Raw genomic sequence first — 19,779 nt, forward strand, 5'->3', positions numbered from 1 at the left:
AATTGTTGCTAGCAAATTGGACTAGTCAAATTGATAAATGTACTAGCACAGGCTAGTAGTCTGTCACTTATTTTGAACTCTGGTGTGTTGTCTGATTGAGAACTAAGCTGTGAACTTCATCAGGAATAAAACAGAACTACTTTGCCAGATGTTGCTCACAGTTTTACTTCATATTGTGATGTCTTTGATGAAGTTCATATTATTTTGTAAGTTTAATGGCCATTGGATTCTAGAATAAATTAAGTTTTCACCACTATATCTTGCATCAAAATAAGAAACAGTTGAATTTACATCACCTACCAACTCTTTAAAACTAAATTGTTACTTATCTTTAAACAGTGGTGCACAAACTTTTTGAGTCAGAGGCCACAAACAGACTTCTCGTAACCGTTGGGAGCCCAAAAAAGTGAAGATTAAAATCGTCCCACAGTTGTTTCACACAAGATGAACATCACATTTAAGAACACACAAATAACGATTATATTAAAGAGTTTGCACATTATTCTAAGAAATGTTATGATACATCAACTGTCACAAAGTCAGTGCGATGGATGGTGCTGCATGTCAACTACGAGCTTAGAAATGTTCGGCTTGATGTTTAACATTAAAAGACGCAAGACTGCTTCCAGATGATCATCAGTCAGCTTATTGCGAATGTTGTTTTTGTTCAGTTTCATATGCAAGAAAGCCTGTTCGCAGCAGTACGTGCTGCCAAACATGCTTGTGTGGACAAGTGCATTCTCTTTCATAATAGCAAATGTATCAGGCAACATTTTGTGTAAGTCAAGCAAACTGTTTTCTCGGTAAATAGCATGCAGCTCATCAGATGCCTGGAGATCAGTAAGTTTGAGCTGATATTCTGCTGACAAGTCATCCACTGTCACACTGAACGGATCAGCAAAAAGTTTCATCAACAATCTGCATTGGTCAAAGTCATGAAACTTCATGAGTTGAAGGATTGAATCAAGGTATCTAGCTTCCCAACATAAACTTGTGTGTTAATGTCCTGATTCTTTTGTAGCTGTGACTGAAAAGTGGGAAAGTGCACGAAGTTGCCTGATGCTGCTTGTGGCCTGAACAACTGTAACTTTATCCTGAAAGCTGAGACGTGATTTGCAAGCTAACAGACAAGTTGATTTTTGCCTTGCAACTTCAAATTCAGATCATTCAAGTGTTGTGTCATGTCAACCAGAAAGGTCAAATCAGCTTGCCATGCTGGGTCAGTCATGGAAATCACTTCTGTGTCTTTGTTCTTGCTTCTGAGGAATTATATCACCTCATCAATCAACTCCCAGAATCTTCTGAGCATCTTCCCTCGACTCAGCCAGCGTACTTCACAGTGATACACAAGGTCACCACAGTCTGAATCAATTTATTCAAGAAGACTTTGAAACTGACGGCGATTGAGCCCTCGTGGTTTGATGAACTTAATGGTTTTCATCACTAATGCCATCAGTGCCTGAAAACCAAGTTCTTTAGTGCACAGGTTCTGTTGGTGAATAATGCAGTGCAACTTCACCAACTGTCTGTTCCTCTTTCCTCGATACTTCATCAACAGTGCTACCAGCTGCTACTTTCTCCTGTCCTGTCCATCAATTGTCACACTTACCAGTTTCGTGAAATCCAATGAAACACTACTACACAGTTGTACTGTCTCCACAAATAGAGCAGACCCAGTTGTCTGACCCTTCATGGAACTCATGCCGATTAGTTCCTCTGTGATATCAAACGATGACAACACACTACTAACAAAAACTAGTAGCTGTACTGTTGAACTGATGTCAGTCTACTCGTCTGTTGCCAAAGAGAAGTAGACAAAGTTGGCTACTTTATTTGTAAGCTGCCTTGTCACGTCTGCTGAAAGGTGTGAAATTCTTTGTTGAACTGTCATAAGATTCAAAGTCACCATCTGTAGCTTGCAAACTGCTTCCAACAAAACTTTTCTGATGCAGTAATCATACGTTGCTTGACAATATCACTATCAGTGAACTGTCGGCCAGATTTCGCTATCATCAACGAAATATCGTAACTGACATCACATGCTGCACCTAAATCTTCTGACTGCTTTGAGAAAATGATCTGCTGGTGATTCAGCAACTGCCTCAGAGATTCAATTCGAGCTGTTTGTTCATCACCGACAACGTTGTGAAAATCTTTATGCTTCGACTCATAATGACGCTTTATATTGGATACCTTTGTCACTACTACTGTACAGCAGACAAATCACAAATTTTCTGTTGTTGAACAAAACAGTATTGTGCAGTCCCATCATCATGAAACTGCCAGTTTTTGTCATCAACTTTTCTTTCGGATTAGCTGCCATTTTTGTTACAAAATAATATCAAAATAGGGCTCGTAAGTAAATCTAGAAGAACAATTGGAACGCGTGAGATTTCGTAATTACGGAAATATTACATCATTGCACCAATGATTAAATGCATATGCATAAACGAGATTTGCTTATTAAATTTTTTTTATTGCTCGACACAAATATGGAACCATACAGTATCTAATCTAATGCGTATTCTTCTATTGCATTTAATCTTCGCACAGGTGCAAACTTTCTATGTTTGACTTTTTCATTGGATATTGCGGGCCACTCGGCGACTTGTCACGGGCCGGACTTTGTGCACCACTGTCTTAAAATATATCGAAGTGGGTACTTCTGAATTTTTTAATGTTTTTTTTTTATTTTTCAACTTAGTTATTGGATAATAACCTTTCAAAAGACACATGAATCTGGTTTGAAAAATAAGTGTCTTACAAAAATTGAAAAAAATTGGTAAGTCTGTAAATAGCTCTGCAAATTAATCTGTTATGGAAATCATGCACAGTCCAGAAGAAAGAATAAATCCTTTGTAAGAGTTACTTTATTGTTTTAGTACTCTCAATCTAATGTTTTGATAATATGTCAGTTTACTAATTCTTAATCTATCTTTCTGATGTTGACAGGCTGTCAGAGAAACAGGGGCAGTAGCTTCTGTTATATATGTGCCAGCACCCCTTGCTGGAAAAGCCATTCTTGAGGCCATAGATGCAGAATTGCCATTGGTGGTTTGTATTAGTGAAGGCATTCCACAGAAAGATATGGTTTATGTGAAACATCGACTGTTGAGGCAAACTAAGACTCGATTAGTTGGTCCTAACTGTCCTGGTATTATTAAGGTAATGTTTTATTAAGTTGTGAACAAGTTTTTATTTCTAATTTATTTGATACCCAGTCCATTTATTATAATGAGACTTCATTTAGCTTCTGTTAGACAGGAAAATTTCAAGATTAGTATAAAAACAAAAATGAATAGATATATGTGCAAAATAGAAGAAATAATAGGTCTATGAAGAATTGTCAGTAGGTTTGTTTTGTTTGGTACATGAAAATTATTAAGTTCATTTTAGAAAGCACATGGCATTTTTACTTTTCTTGAAAGCTTATTGAAATGTTTAAGTATTTCATTTAAAAAAAAATTTGTTTACAGCCTGATGAATGTAAGATTGGCATAATGCCTGGTCACATCCACAGGAAAGGGAAAATAGGAATTGTTTCCCGTTCAGGCACTCTGACTTATGAAGCTGTCCACCAGACAACACAAGTTGGGCTAGGTCAAAGTTTGTGTGTGGGTATTGGAGGTGATCCTTTTAATGGAACAAATTTCATGGACTGTTTGGAAGTATTTCTTGATGATCCTGGTACTAAAGGTCAGTGAGCTTTAATTTCCTTAGGTTTCTCATTGAAGAAAGGTTTACTATACATTGGTCATACCTCTTTAACTCATATATTTGTATTTCAGTTTTATTCATCAGAATAATTTTAAATTTCATTATTGTAGCAACGATCTGCTGTAACAGAATGTTACAAAATCATCGTTTATGTGATAAGATATGGTAATAAATGTTAATGAATAGTTTGTAACAAATTATTTCTAGCAAACACCAATTAGCTTCCTGATATTATGTTATTGTAGGTCTTACAACAGAAATGGAGCAACCTCCTGTCACAGACTAGTGCATACATCACTATGTAAAGTTTTTATAATAGTAATTTTTAAAAACATTGTGATCAAATGAGTTTTCTAGTGTATAATCTTGTATATAAATAAGTTTATACAAGATATGTAAAAAGCTACATGTGATAATACTCATTATGTTAATGTTGGTCACCAATGGGGAAGCACCAAAAGGCCTTTGTGGGCTGTCTGAGACAACTGCCATGTTAAAAATAATCATAAGGTCACCCATTTTACTCATTTTGAATATCTATGAAAATTTCACTTTAACTCTTACAGCATGAGCTCGGTCCTAGGGACCGATTTTGTAACCATTTTATTCTTGTTGTAGTTTTCATACAATACTTTTAAATTAGTAAACATATCTTTATGACATTTTGCATATTAATAGTAAACATTACAAGGCTTTCATACAAAAAATATATTTTTAAAATTAAGTTTTAAGGTTTCTTCAGTAATGTTTTTCTGATGTCTTTTTTCTTTTTTATTGTTTACGGTTTAACATGCAAAGTAATTTTGATTTTTAGATTACAAATACTGTTACGCATCACAAAATTGTAAAATTTTATATACAAAATCTTTATAACTTCCAGATAATTACCATATATTTAAAAAAAACAAAACAAACTATTTTTCTATTATTTTTACTACCATATTTCAGTATAGGTTGGGCTGATTTGACCAATCTTGTGACCATCATGAAAAGTGGGAAATAAATATGTATTATGCCTTTTTTGTTCTAGAATGACTACAAATTATATCGCAAAGCACAAATATTTAGTCTAAGTAACACAAGTCTCATAACACTATACATATATATATATTTATCATAATGACCTTTCAGCTATGTTTGACAAATGTTACAAAAGTTGCAACGATGCAACACATATGCACTAATATTATCATATTCAGGTATATAAAACTGGCCATTACAGTGTTCTTTCTTGGCTGCATTTTATTGAACTAATATTTTGTAAACTACAGTAACATTTCAGATATAATACATTATTACTTATTTAAAATTAAGTTTCAACCTTATTTTCTTTAAAACATGAAACAACAAATTAAGTATAACTAAAATTATATTTTTAGTTATGAAATTTGTACTTATTTGCTGCTTCCTACAAGTTGCTAATTCAACTTTTATTTGTCAGTGCTAACAAAATTTGATCATGTATGATTATTAAGATTTTCTTAAATCTCTCTCTCTTAAACAATTAGAAAGGTATAAAAAAGTGAATTCTTTGAAACTGCCAAATGTTTAGAATTAGAGGTTAAGAAATCAGTGAGAGAAAATGAATTAAAAGGTGTATTATTGAAATACTAGCTAATGATAACTTGTTACCCAGGGAAGCATTAGGGATATATCCTGGTGTCTCCATTAGCCAATCAGAGTTGAATGATAAAAAATAAGTTAGAAATTATCTAAAACTCCAACAAATCAAGCTTGAACAAGCCTATATCAAAGCTGAGAAAGAGAAAGAATGAATACATATCAAACTGAGAGAGAAAATAAATATCAAGAGGCCAAACAAGCTTGTTTTGAAGTCAAGAAAGAAATTAGGCTGAAAGAAATGAAAACTAAAACTCAACTCTGATCAACCAAGGCTAATGACGACTTTGAATTCAATCAGTATATTAAAGTACCACTATTTAATTAAAATGAAGTTTGTAGATATTTCCAACATTTTGATAAGGTTGCTCAAAGCCCACCAATAAATCATCATTATTGTAACAAGTAGCTTATGCTGTTTTCTCTTTAGAAGATTGCAAGAATTATGATAAGGTTAAAGCATCTGTTCTTAAAGCATGCGAGTTAGTACTGGAGGCTTATTGCCAAAAGTTTCAAGGTTATTAGAAGGAAGATAATCAAACTTGGATGGAATTTGCCCATGAAAAAGAGGTTTATTATGGTATAAATAATTCTATGCATTTTGGCAACAGAGTTGACAAACTTAGACAACTATGTTTAATTGAAGAATTTAAACACTGTGCAAGTGATGACCTCATTTGGATAAAAAGCTGTATCTGTTCAATCCACTAAAGTTAAGGATTTTTATTAAATCCAACTTTTTTAGTTTGAAATCTTCATACAGCAAGGATAAAAAACTTCTTCAAAATCATCAAGACCTGTCTACCATTTTTGTAAAAAATGTGGTCATGTTATGTCCTGTTGTTGGTATTAGAAAAAGGAAAAGGAGTCAATACCCAGTGTGTTTGTGTCCATGCATGGATGTAGATTCACCAGATCACTAAGTATTGCTGATTTGGCCACTGATATAAAGGATGATGTAGTTAGGGAGGAATGTAGACCTTTTGTGTCTAATCCCATACCCATACATATTTTACATGATACTGGGGTGACTGAATCAGTGTTTTTAGGAGGTGTATTTCCTTTAGATTTGATTCTGCCACTGGTGAGTCTGTTATTGCTCAGGGTTTGTTAATATTCCTCTTCATAACATTTACTTAACATTAGATGGAATTGTGAGATCAGTTGAGGTTGGAGTAAAACCTACTCTGCCAGTTAAGGTTGTATCATTATTGTGGGAAAATAACTTGGCAAACTCAAGGTGGTCAATAAGCCAGTCAATCACCATTTCATCTAAGGAGGATGCTCATGAAAGTTAAGATATGTTTCCCTCATGTGACTTGAGCATAGGCTAAGAAATTAAGCCAAAAACAAATTATAGAGGTGTGTTCAGAGGATGATATTATAGATTTGTCTCAAATTATTTGGACCTGACAAGGATCTTGTGTGTTGACAATTCTGAGTGGTAGTGGTGGATGTTAGAGATCTAGTTCACCATACAAGAAGATGATTCATAAATCTCTTTACTATTTAAATATGCACTCCCAAAAGATGAACTGAAGAACATTTCATATGGTTACTTTTGCAAAAATGGTATGCTCATGAGAAAACCCTTTGGTGTGGATTCCCGTACATGAGGGGACCTCCCAAAAAAGGTCCTGTTCTTTCATTTTACCTCCTCTGGGATCTAAACATCCACCCACATAATTGTTGTGCATGGCAACTCATGGAAAGGGAGGAGAGTATCCTGGTGGTTGAGGGATCCAACCCTAACACATCACTTTGGTCTTGAATTCATTTAGATGGGCAGCCATCAGCTGGCCCACTTGGGCTAGGGTCAACCAAGTACCATTCTTGGATGTTCTCAACAGATGTTGTGGACATTGTATCTAATGCTGGTGTTTGGGTATAGTGTTACAAAACCCTGATGTTGCTGCAGTGTCCTTGTTTGGCATTGTAGGTCTTCATGATGGGTAGTAGGCACCAAAATATTCTTTCTTTATTATGGATCCCCCCAATAAACATTTAAATAAAATAGTGAAAAAACAGTCCGTATTAAACAACCACATCTTGAAGATTCTGAGCAGCAATCTTCACTGTAACACCTGCAGTTCATTTTCTTGTACTACATTCTCTTTTTAACAAACCTTTATGGCAAATGTCTCCCTTTTCTATTCAGAATGGACTAGAGGGACTTGCTAACTCTCCAAAGTTAGTCAAAAAGCTTTGCTTTGGTGACATATTTTTGGAAATATCCACTTCCAAACATAGTGAACTCTTCTTGCATTCGAAGATGATTAGGATATATCCATTGTTGTTACTCCCCATGCTACTTTGAATTTGTCACAAGGAGTTATTGTTGAGAGAGATTTGAAGAACCTCTTTGAGCCAGAGATCCTCTCTTGTTTCTCCACCTAAGGAGTTTCTGCAGTGAGGTGTATCTCCACTCGCAAAGATGGAATTATGATGCTGACCAGTGTCCTAATTTTGACATTTACATTGCCACATTCATCTGCCATCATCAAGGCAGGTTATATTAATTGCAAGTTATGGTTATGTATTCTGAACCCTCTCAGATGTTTGCAATGTCAACAGTTTGGTCACTCAAAGACATGTTGTGGTTTCTTGACATGTGCTCTTTGCAGTGGTAAGGACCACAATAGCTTTGAGTGTGTAACAGACCTTCATTGCATGAATTGTAATGGCTCTCACACAGGGTAGGATCCATGGAGGTTGGTTGATAGACCTCTCTCGAATAAAGAAAAGAGATGTGGTCAAAAACTGAAGAGTTATCCACTCAATTCACTATCACATAAATAAAAATGGCCACTTTGATACGATGGAACAGTTAAGGTTAATGTTTTAATATGGATGAAATCAAAGCACTGATTGCTTTTTACCATCCTGTATGTCTTTCCTTACAGGAAACATTTTTGAAACCTGCCAGTACAGTCACCTCTCGGCAGTTTTCTTTGTATGAAAATTACAGGTTGTGTGATGGATGAGTGCATGGAGGGGTGAAAGTATTGGTCAATCAGCATTTGCTAACCCTGTCTTTGCCACTCGACACACCCTTGGAAGCTGTAGCCATCTGTGTTTCTTTGGATTGTACCATTACTGTTTGTTCTCTCTACCTGTCGCCTGGAGAAACTTGTGATCAATCAGGCCATGATGCTCTTGTTGAACAGTTGCTGTCTCCCTTTTTAATTATGGGGGATTTTAATGGGCATCATCCCCTCTGGGTAAGCGCTGCTATTGATGAAAGAGGCTGATCTATAGAGCATGTGTTCTCAAACCACAACCTTTCTCTTTTCAATAGTGGTTGTTATACTTATTTTTATGCACCTAGCCAGTCTATTGATCTCTCAGTTTGGTTCCCTTTGCTGTTCTTCTTTTTATGGAGGGTTGACAGTAATCCATGAGGCAGTGATCATTTTCCTAGCACTTTGAGAGAAACCTGCCATGGTTGATGCCATCTGACCTGCGTGCCCTGGTGAAAGGTGGATGAAGCCAATTGACCCTTTTTCACTGCTCTTGCAGAACTTGATCTTGTCATCAATAGATGACTGCATGCCAGCAGTGATGGACAGTATTATACAGGCAGCTGTTCATTGTATTCCTAAAACCTTGAAATGTATTCCACTGTATCCTCATCTGTAGTGGAATCCTGCCTACCACATGACACAGAAGGCTCAAAAACAGGCCTGGAACATCTTTCATAGATATCCCACACTCTCGAACTGCATCACTTTCCAGTGGGCCCATGCACATGCTCGGCAGGTAAGATGTCAGAATCTTGGATTAAATTTGCAACCAGCATCTCTTCTACCATCAGTTCCAAAGTCATATGGGACAAGATTCAAAAGGTCAGTATAATTCTGTACCCCTTTTTAATCTTGCTCTCTGATGGCCTGGAAGTAGCTGATCTCTGGAGCATTGTTGATACTCTCAGTGAAAGCTTTTGCTGGGTATCCAGCAATTCTGCTTCATCCTCCACCTTCTCAGCCATCAAGACCTGGGGAGAGTGATTATCTCTTTCCTTTTCGGGCTGATCTTCTCTATGACTGTAGTCACCTCTTTACACTGGTGGAACTCATACTGGCATTACATTATTTTGGCAGTACATCAGTTGGACCTAATGATATGCACTACAAGATGCTGCACCACATATCTCCTTCTTCTCTTGCTATTCTTCTGATTGTCTTTAAATGAATTTGGCAAGAGAATGTTTTTCCTGACATATGGCACCAGGCCATTGTCCTTTCTTTCTCTCAGCCTGGGAAAGACCCCAAGATTTCTTCAAACTGCTGTCCAATTGCTTTGATGAGCTGTCTCTGTAAGACCATAGAGAGGATGGATAGTGCTCATTTTGTTTGGTTCCTGGAATCAAACAACTTCCTATCACCTATCTAGCGTGGGTTCCAACGATGGAGCTTCACTATAGACCACCTGATTTGACTTGAAACATCAATCAGAGAAGCCATTCTCAAACAACATCCTGTATCAATATTTTTGTCACTGAGAAGGCTTATGATACTATGTGGAGGTATGTGCAGGCAAAATGTGCATTTTGCGAGACCTCCACTTACATGTGTTTAGTGGCCATTTGCCCATTTTTATTAAACATTTTTTTCATGGGCAAGTGGTTCCAAGTTCATATTGGTTCAACACTTTCCCATTCTTTCCAGTAAGAACTTGGAGTACCTCAAAGCTGTGTTTTGAGTATCACACTTTTCAGTATTAAGATTAAATGCCATCACTTAACAACTTCCTCTTACTGTTACAGATGTCGATGACTGACATGAGATGTGGTATATTGAGCGGCAGCTACAGACTGCTCTTAATCATTTACTGAAGTATATCTTGGCAAACGATTTTAACTTCTTTTTCTCTAAAACCATTTGCAGGCACTTGCTGCCAACGGGGTATTCACTCTGATCCTAAACTCTATATCAGCGACGTTGTGCTATCTGTGGTCCTTGAGACAAAGTTCTTGGGGCTTATCTTTGACCATAAGCTGACCTTTATAGCACACATCAAGCATCTACGAGTCAAATGTACAAGAGCACTGAACATCCTCCATGTCCTCTCTACCACCACTTGGGGAGCAGATTGATGTTCTGTGCTAAAGATATATCGTGCTCTTGTTCAATCAAAACTACCTTCAAGATGCTGGACCTCATTCATTATCTGGAAATTCAGCTCTGCACTGGGATTTTCTGCACTTCTCCAGTCCAGAGCATGTACAGAGAGTCTCATGAACCTCCTCTGCACTTCGGCTGTTTGCGACTCTCTTTACTGTATGCTTTGAAACTTTGATCCCTACCACAGCATCCCACATGGAGCTGTGTTTTCTTTTCTCGGTGAGCCATGCTTTTTTATAATAGATGGTCTGCCATTATTTCTTTTGGCCTTTGTATCCAGGTACAGTTGGATGAATTGGATTTGTCCTTGGATGACGTTTTTGTCTCCACTGATCAGCCTATCCCACTGAGGCTTATTACCATCCCCGAATGTGACCTTTCTTTGGTCATCTGAAGAAGTATCATCTTTTATTTACTGAACATCTTTAGAACCATCCCTCCATTCCCCTTTATACAGATGGCTCGAAATCAGGTGACTCTGTGGGCTCTGCCATGGTTTGTTTCGGTTTGGTGGTTGTGCATAGAATCCTCTCTATAGTGTCTGTGTTCACTGCTGAATTATATGCCATTTCTCTTGCCCTGGATTACATAGAAGCTAATCAGTACTTGAATTACACTATTTCTACTGACTCGCTTAGTTCTCTACTGGCCAACCAACTCATGAGAAAATGGAGGCCACCAAACCAAATACAACAGCTTCAATGGACAAGGCTGTTTATCAGACTCTTCTTTCAATAGAATATCATTCTGAAATATTGAAGACTTCCCATGAATTTCCAATGGGAGGTCATATAGGAGTCAACAAGATGTGTGGAAAAATTGAGACATCTATATTGGTCAAAATTAGGCAAAATGTTTCACACTTTTGTAAATTTTGTCATACATGTCAATTAGATGGAAAATCTAACCAGAAAATTCCTGTTTCTCCTTTGAAACCTATCCCAACTTTTGAAGAACACTTCAGTGATGTGATTATTATGTTAAGCCAAAAAGATAACATCTGTGTTGATGCACTTCCACGTGCTGTGTAATTGTTATAGTCATAAGTTATTTGCATTAATTTTGTTATATACTTTCATGATCTTTGAAGTTTTGCAAGTCTTTGACAGTATATTATATTTAATGTATAGTTATCAATGTGTATATATATATATATATATATATATATATATATATATATATATATACTTTTAATTCTCAAAGGAGGGAGGTGTAACAGGTTTACTATTATATATCTATGTTTGTTTCAATTTAATATATATTATGCTGTTAAATGTGTATTGTGAAAGCCCCATCTTTTCTATAAATTTATAGAAGGTTCTTGAGTGTAAGAATCAACAGTATATGTTTTATGAAACCAATACCCTTCTTCAAATATTATTGCCAGCTGAACTTATGAGAATCTCAACCTTAGAATTTGTAAATCAATGTGCCAAGAGACAGTTTAATATTGTTTTTTGCTACATTTAGTATACTATAAACTTTGGAAGTTGTAACTATGATAAATGCTTAACAGTTTGGAATCTACAGATATTTGACCAGGGATTGTTTATAGATTTTGAACATTATAAACTGTTTAACTTCAGAGAATTAACTTTGAATGTTAGTGTTTCTATGAGGACATTATATATTTTCATCAGTGAAACACGTTCTCAGTAAAGCAGCTAGTTAGCTAGCTGTTAAGTGAACTGTACCAGTATCAACTCAGTTCATTCACACATCATGAACTATTGATAAAATATTCAATCCCAAGTCAGATAGAAGATTCAGTATTGTTTGGAAAACTTTTGCATATAAATTATTATTTATAATAACCATTATTATAGATTATATTGTTGTTTGTATATTACAATATAATGTGTTAATAAATTGTGTATATTGATTTTGTTAGGAAATATCATAAATTTGATATATGTCAACATTTTAATTAACTTTTAAATTAAAATTAACATTTCTGGGGTAAATTATAAAATGTTACAATTTTGAAATAATGAAGAATCCTTAATTACTATATCAGTACAAGGGAATTCCACTGTAATTTATAACACTTAGTGGCAAAGCTATATTCAGATCTAAAAAAAATATGAAATTTCAAGCAAACTAATGTGTTATCATACCACTTTGGATTTAGCATTAAAAGAAAGAATTTGCTGTGCATATGTTTTGCAGAGACTGAGAAAATAATTTGGGAGACATTTAGAGCTTTCTGTTGGTTACACAGACATCATTAAGCAAAGTAGGTGTGCATAAGCAGGTATTTTCATAAATTTGAAGAAGTGGGCAGGGCTACCTTTGTTGATTCAATAAAAATATTACTATTTGAGAAACTAGAAAGGAGACGAGTTTCTTTCTGCACATTCAAGCTTGTCAATATTGGTTATTTGAATATATAATGACATCACAAATATCTAATTTGAACCAATGTTGCACTTTACATATCATGTGGCACTCAAAATCAATACTTAGGATTGTTTAAAAAATATTTACTTTTAAATTAAAAAAATTAGCTAATGTGTGATACTATAATAATTATCATCTACACTGTAATACCAAATTTATTGGCATACATTTGTAACATTACTTGCTGTTACTTAATACATTCACTGCCACCCGTAGTATTAGCCAACCACACTTTATATTTTTTTATTTAACCCAGATATCTGATATTTATATGGGTGACCATATTGTATTTAACTCTCTCAACATGGGACCATCAATGACTGACAACGTGACCTTTTTGTATTCATTTAAAGTCCTTATAGATTTGATACTACTAACTTTTAATATAGTGTGTATATCTTCACAAGATTTAGGAGTCTTTCAGCAAGCATTATATGTCTTTGACATGAAAAAGATCATATATTTTAATGAAGTATTTGTAATAATAATAAAAAAAATTTGTCCATGAATATATTGAGTATATGTTTGAAAAGTGCATGTGCAAAGCAATTTTCATATTAAAATTAAAATACTTTTCTTCATCTTAAAATCCTTAAATTTTATTTGTGTAATATCTGAAACCCTCGAAATACATTTCAAATTTTTGTTTTCAATAAAACTTAATATTTTATCTATTATTTTTTATAGAAGGTTGGTCAGTGTGACTGGACATCTTAACCACTAAAAGAAGAGTAATTGAAATAAATCTAAATTATGCTTTTTTTATTTCTAGATTGTAACATTAAACTACGTTCATTTATCCTCAGTAGATTTAAACTTGTAACAGTATACATCTATTTATACTTAGTTTTGCTTTATTATTCTTTGAATCATGTTTACCTATTATTTATTTATGTTACCTTATTTTTGTCATTATAAGTTGTAAATCACTTGGGGAATGTACAGCTCACATTATGCTTTTTAATTTCTTTACCTATAAGATGCTTGTTTTGCAGGCCATGTAACAAATTTTATTATATTATTGTTATTCATTTTACCTAATATAATCTTCATTAACCTAAAGAGAATCCAAGTTTTTACATTTTAGTTATCTTTATTATACAGATGGTAGTAATGTACAAAATAATTTTTATTTAAATAATGCACCAAGGAACATAGAATAGTAACATGCAAAAAGCAGACAATTTCCCATAATTATCACAGTTTTTTCTGGCTTTCTTACTGTGTAACAAGAGCCATTACAAAATCATCCAAGCTAGTTGCTATCTTTCATGTAGAAAGGAATCTCATACCAACAGCAAAACTTACAATTCTCCATTCAGTAAACAATGTAATATAATATGCCAATTAAAAAAAAAAAAATTTCTGCCATCTCAAAGCACAGTTTTATGTTTGCTAAGAAATTAACATCTGTTCAGAACATGATTATTCATGTCTTTTTTTTTTCTTTTAGTGGTTTTAGTGCTTTATTCCCACTTGTGTTATAATGTCACAATTACTGATGAAGTACAGCTTTGAAAGTAACTAAAAAAAGTTTAAATACCAGTGGTTAGAGCAGACTATAAAGTGTTTTTCATCATTGTAGAATAAATAAAATAGTTTGAAGATTAGTTTTTGCAGTTCCTGCAGAGATAGATAAGGGAATCTAATGGGAAGTTTAGAAGATTTGGAAACAAAGCACAGATTTGTTTGTTTTTTGTTTTTTTTTACAAGTTTCTTTAGATGCTATTTTTGTTCCATAAAATGTTTGCATGTCAAAATCCTTGTTTGAAATCTACAGAAATTTTCTCTGATGGGGCATAAAATAACTTAGGTTTAGTGAATACAGTAAGCAACAGAAAAGTATTTCCACACACAGATTTGTATTTATTGAATATCATTGTTTAGTTTATCATATTTAAACAGTGCATATAGGTAAAAATAACTTAATAAATAAGCTATTTATTACATAAATTAATACAATGAAGAATATTGGTAGTGAAAATACTTTTACTTAGCTTGAAAAAAGTGGAGGTTGATATCATTTTGAAAGATCAAATTATAGGGTACTGATAAATTTTTGTCACATATTTTACCATGCATTCAGCATAATAAAGTATCAAAGGACGTATCCTTTAAAGTTTCAATCAAGTTGAAACTAGATATATATAGAACTTAATCATCAACAATAAAAATAAAAGATGAAAGGCTATATCTTTAATATTTTTCTAAACAATCTCACACAAAATTTTGAAAATTTTGTAACTTAAAAACTGATATATAATTAAATCGTGAATTTGTTTTAAGCCAAAACAAGATACTCTTTAGTACATTTTTAAAACGTTTCATGTAATTTGGTTAAGCGTTTCTACTGGAATAAGGAAGGGATATCAGTAACACACCTTCTGCCCAGAAAAGGGTTGAAATATCATATTTATATAAATAAGATATTCTAAACTTGTTTTAAGTAATTCTGAAATCTTTTTTTTTTTTAATTTGGATACAAGTTTGATACAATAGTATGGAGAAACGAAGTGTGGAAAATATATTATTTAAAAATCTAAAAGTGGATTTTTGTGATACTCTATCTATTGCAATAACAGCAACAAGAAAAACTCCTGAAGTTAAAAAAGAGTTTATAATATGTACATACACAGATACAGTGTTGCCAGATATGTCTATTTGAGCTTCACATTGGGTGAACCCTGAACCAACATTTAATTCTACTCCCCATATAAAACTAGGTTTTTCCTGATTTCTCCTTTTTCTTAACATTTTTAGGTGTAATTATGATTGGAGAGATTGGTGGTGCAGCAGAAGAAAGAGCTGCCGAGTTTTTGAAACTACACAACTATGTAAGTACATTGTTTGTAATTATTATTTTAATTATAACCCAAATATTTTTTCATATAAAGACCTTAAAACATCAGTTATTGCATCACTTGTTTTGTTTTTGTGGAGATATACTTTGATAAATTTATAAAACATAACATTTACCCTTACACTTGTTTTGGAAGTTTTTACAAAATATATGTATTTGAAAACTCTTTCCATCAAGTATAACAAGCTATTTTTTCTAGCCCTATCTAACATGTTTCAAATGTTTATTGAAATAAAAATAGATATAATTTTGTTTTTAAGACTAACATATTTGCAATCCATGTTACTTTTATAGAAATATTAGTCCATGTTTTTAAACTATTCATAGAAATATCTATTGTTAAATTAACATTATCTGGCAATAAGCAAATTAAACTTGAAATACTATTAGGATTGGGGCTATATCAAAATTAATAGCTTTGAGTTGAAGGAGGATATTTTTGTCATTCTAATTTTTGTTCAGAATGTTTTAGTTTGAAACAAAGAATCAAAATATTGTTCTTGTCCATTGTATATTTTCAATTTTCTTTCAAATTATACATTATAATTATAATAATTTTCTATTTACATAATTTTGTATTTGAATTCTGTAAATGAACTTAATCCAAAGAGGTCTATAATTATAACTTTGACTAAGCTTTAATTGAATTCAAATTTTAGTCATTTCATTGTTTACTTTCATAATTTTTCCCAAAGTATAGATTATTGATATTTTTTCATATAAAGACCACATTAATAAACTCATTATAACTTATTATTTATCATTTGTTATTGTAAAGTAATAATATGACTCTTTCTATTACATAATGTAAAATGTATCCTTTATTACAAGAAATATTCTGCTACCTAATAATAATTATATTATTACTCTCTATTTCTTCATATATGGAAATCAATGTCAAGAATGTGCTTTAACAAATTAAATTGTATCTAGACTAACAGTTTATTGAATAATAAAGTAAAATTCAGTCTAATGCTTTTACTATAGGCATCTTTTTTCTGTGCATTTTACTAGGTTTTAATTAATTACATTTAAAGTTTAATCAAACTACTTTTTTATCATTGTATACAAATAAGTCTAGCATAAAAATGAGCTGATAATCCAAATTTTCATATTATATATTTTTAAGTTCCTAATTTTATATGGCAATATTAAACAAATCCTGAATTTCCCCTAGCAAGAGAAATGTGATGATTTCTTTCTAGACATCATCTATCTAATTTTACCATCCTTCAGAGGAGTATGAAATTTAATGTAAAATACTCATTGTAATAGTGTCAATGCTCAGGAATAGTATAGTTTTGTAGTTTTTCCATGTTATTAAGTTACAGAACCATAAAGAAAATAAGACCCCTTTTGCCATACTCACCTATCACATCCTCTCTTTTGAGATATTGTCAATAATTGTTTCTGGTGTTTAATACAATATTATTTGTTACTAGTAAAAATCATGGTTTTAATCTATCAAGTGATGAATTGCCTATTTTATTTTCAGTTCAAATGTTATTTCCACAGGGAAATTATCAGGAAGCTTAGCTCAGTTTTAACAGCTCTTGTCATATAGTTAGAAAGCCAAAAATATTGTTATAGTTATGGAACATTGTCTGCTTTTTGTATGTGGTTATTCTGTGCTCTTTGATGAATTATTTGATCAAATAAAAAATTTAGTACAATAAAAAAATTAATATAAAAAATGTCATTAACAGACAACACCAAACAAAAAGAAGACACAGGTAAGTACTTTATTTCATGTGTTGCATGTGTATTCTTTATTTATTATTATAAAAGAAACTAATGTAATAATTAGAAATATGGTATAATGTCACCCATTACACTATCCTTAGTGATGCAGTCTCCCAGACACTCGTACTTCTTCTAGTGGAGTATGGGAGTCCTTATCATTTATCAGTTCCTAATCACTGGGGTGATGGACCTTGGAGACCTGTCCTCTGAAGTGATGAACCACACCACTCAGTTGGGAATAGGATAGTGGCATTCTGCAGGTGTTATTTGTGTATAACACTTTCTACTGTGCAGATCTGGCATGGCTAAGGTGCTTAACTTCAACTTTCAGGGCATGGGTTCAAATCCACATCCCACCGAACATGCTTACGCTTTCAGCTGTGAGGATATTATAATGTGATGGTCAGTCCCACTCCTTATTGGTAACAGAGTAGCCCAAGAGCTGGTAGTGGGTGGTGATGACAAGTTGCCTTCCTTCTAGTGTTCTACTGCTAAATTATAGATGGCTAGTGTTAATTTTGTGTATCTTTGCACAAAATTCACAACAAATCAAACTAATTCTTCTGCAGGCCTTACATTCAATTTCACATGCTGCCAGGTTTTGCTTGTACTATGCCATATTCCTGTTTTTATATGTGACCAGTTGTTTATTCCTATTATGGCATTTCTCCTTCCTACCATCCTCTGGATCTACATTCCCACTGAGTTTGACATTGGTTGAAAATGGTCCAGCTAAGTAAGTTGTCCCACATTTGCTGGCCAGTACATCTCCTGGATGACAAATGCCCACTGCCATCATGTTTTGGACTGGAGACCCAGATATGCAGTCTCCCTTTCTACCATCTGCTAGATGATGGTTTCTGGTGAATGTGGTGTTGGCTGTGTTGGAAATGCAACCAAATTGAGATGAATTTTGGTATGGAAACTTGTCTCCCCTACCGATTCCCATGTCAAGCTGAAGAGGTAGGTGATTTTCTACCTACTGTAAATCTATTGTACTAGTCAGATACTACCTGGTGTTGGATGATGTCAAACTACCACTTCAGTCTGTCATGCCCTAGTCACGTGATACCTAGGAGTTTTATTCATCTGTCATACATATTCTGGGATTCCTTCGTATTTTTCTGCCTTTTATGTTTGTAACACTGTTACAGAAGAATGAAGAGTATATCTAAATCAGATGTGGCATGGTCTCCAGCTGAGATGTGATATTTTCTTTTTTGATTTCACACCACTTGGTCTCTCTTTTGGCACTTCCTAAAAGAGCTATTTTTTTATCATCTCTTCACCTGTTCAATGTGGGATCCTGGTTACATTGTAAGAAGAGGTAAGATATCAGAAGTTAGCATTTTCCTATGCTGGAAATGTAAGCCCTCATGTAGCTTTGCATGAAATTCAAAACAAACAAACAATTTTTACCTTCCTTCACATTTTTCACCCAGCCTCCCTACTTCTGACCAATCTCAAAGTGATTAATGAGTGCAGATATGAAGGAGGTACTGATTAGGATAGGAGTGCTGTTGGGTTTCTGTTAATGAGTGTAGCTGCATGAGCATTTGTATGTAGATACATAGAAGTTTGAGATGGAAGGCTAGTGGTGTGTGTAGAAAAATGTACACCAGTAGAGGGCAGTGGTAATCAAGAAAAGCTGCTTTGTAAGAGAAGATAAGTACCTATGAGAAATACATTTCAGTTTAGGAAAATGATAACTTCCAAAATTACTACTCACCTCTGTATTCAGATAGCTATCTCCTCTTTGGTTTGTGCATTCTGCTTAAGAGATTTGCATGCCACCAGCCTTGAGAAAACTTCTGCCTAATTTCATGTGTATCAATATAAATTTGAACTATTATGTTGCTGTATCATGAAGCAAATCCTCCACCAAGAGGAGTGCAACACACTTCTGTGCACATATACTCCCTCTGCATTCACACGTGAGAATCTGTATTCGTTTCCTTGGCACAGTTGCATTGTGGGTTTGCTGAGATCTCAGATTTTTTTGTTTAACTTTCCAGTTTCAAGTTCATTAAGTTTAATACACTCAATATGACTTCACAGATCAGTATAAAATGGTTAATGAGGTTCCTCATACTGAAAAATTTACTGCTATTGCTGCTAAAGTTCATTATTTGTAGAAGACATGATGGTCATTTTGCATCATGTGACAGGGTTCTTATGCAGCCAAGACTCTACTGTCACCCCTTTCACTCATTTCTGTTGCTGCTTTTTCAAGCCTGATATTGAAGATGATATTTTGAATACTTTTTCTTTACAATTTGCTAAGAATACTTCTTTACCTAATAAATATCTTTCTAC

The 19,779-nt window shown here is 33.8% G+C and overlaps 1 protein-coding gene across 1 annotated transcript in view; it reads left to right on the forward strand.

Moving 5' to 3' along the window:
• The window catches only part of LOC143241068 (succinate--CoA ligase [ADP/GDP-forming] subunit alpha, mitochondrial-like), a 44,254-nt gene that overhangs the window by 18,665 nt on the left and 5,810 nt on the right, over window positions 1-19,779 (forward strand). The window contains exons 4-6 of the mRNA XM_076484559.1: window positions 2,953-3,165; window positions 3,477-3,696; window positions 15,621-15,694. Coding sequence (XP_076340674.1) covers window positions 2,953-3,165; window positions 3,477-3,696; window positions 15,621-15,694 — 507 coding nt within the window. The remainder of the gene's footprint in view (window positions 1-2,952; window positions 3,166-3,476; window positions 3,697-15,620; window positions 15,695-19,779) is intronic.

The sequence above is a fragment of the Tachypleus tridentatus genome, chromosome 13 (assembly GCF_004210375.1).
Source record: "Tachypleus tridentatus isolate NWPU-2018 chromosome 13, ASM421037v1, whole genome shotgun sequence".
NCBI lineage: Eukaryota > Metazoa > Arthropoda > Merostomata > Xiphosura > Limulidae > Tachypleus > Tachypleus tridentatus.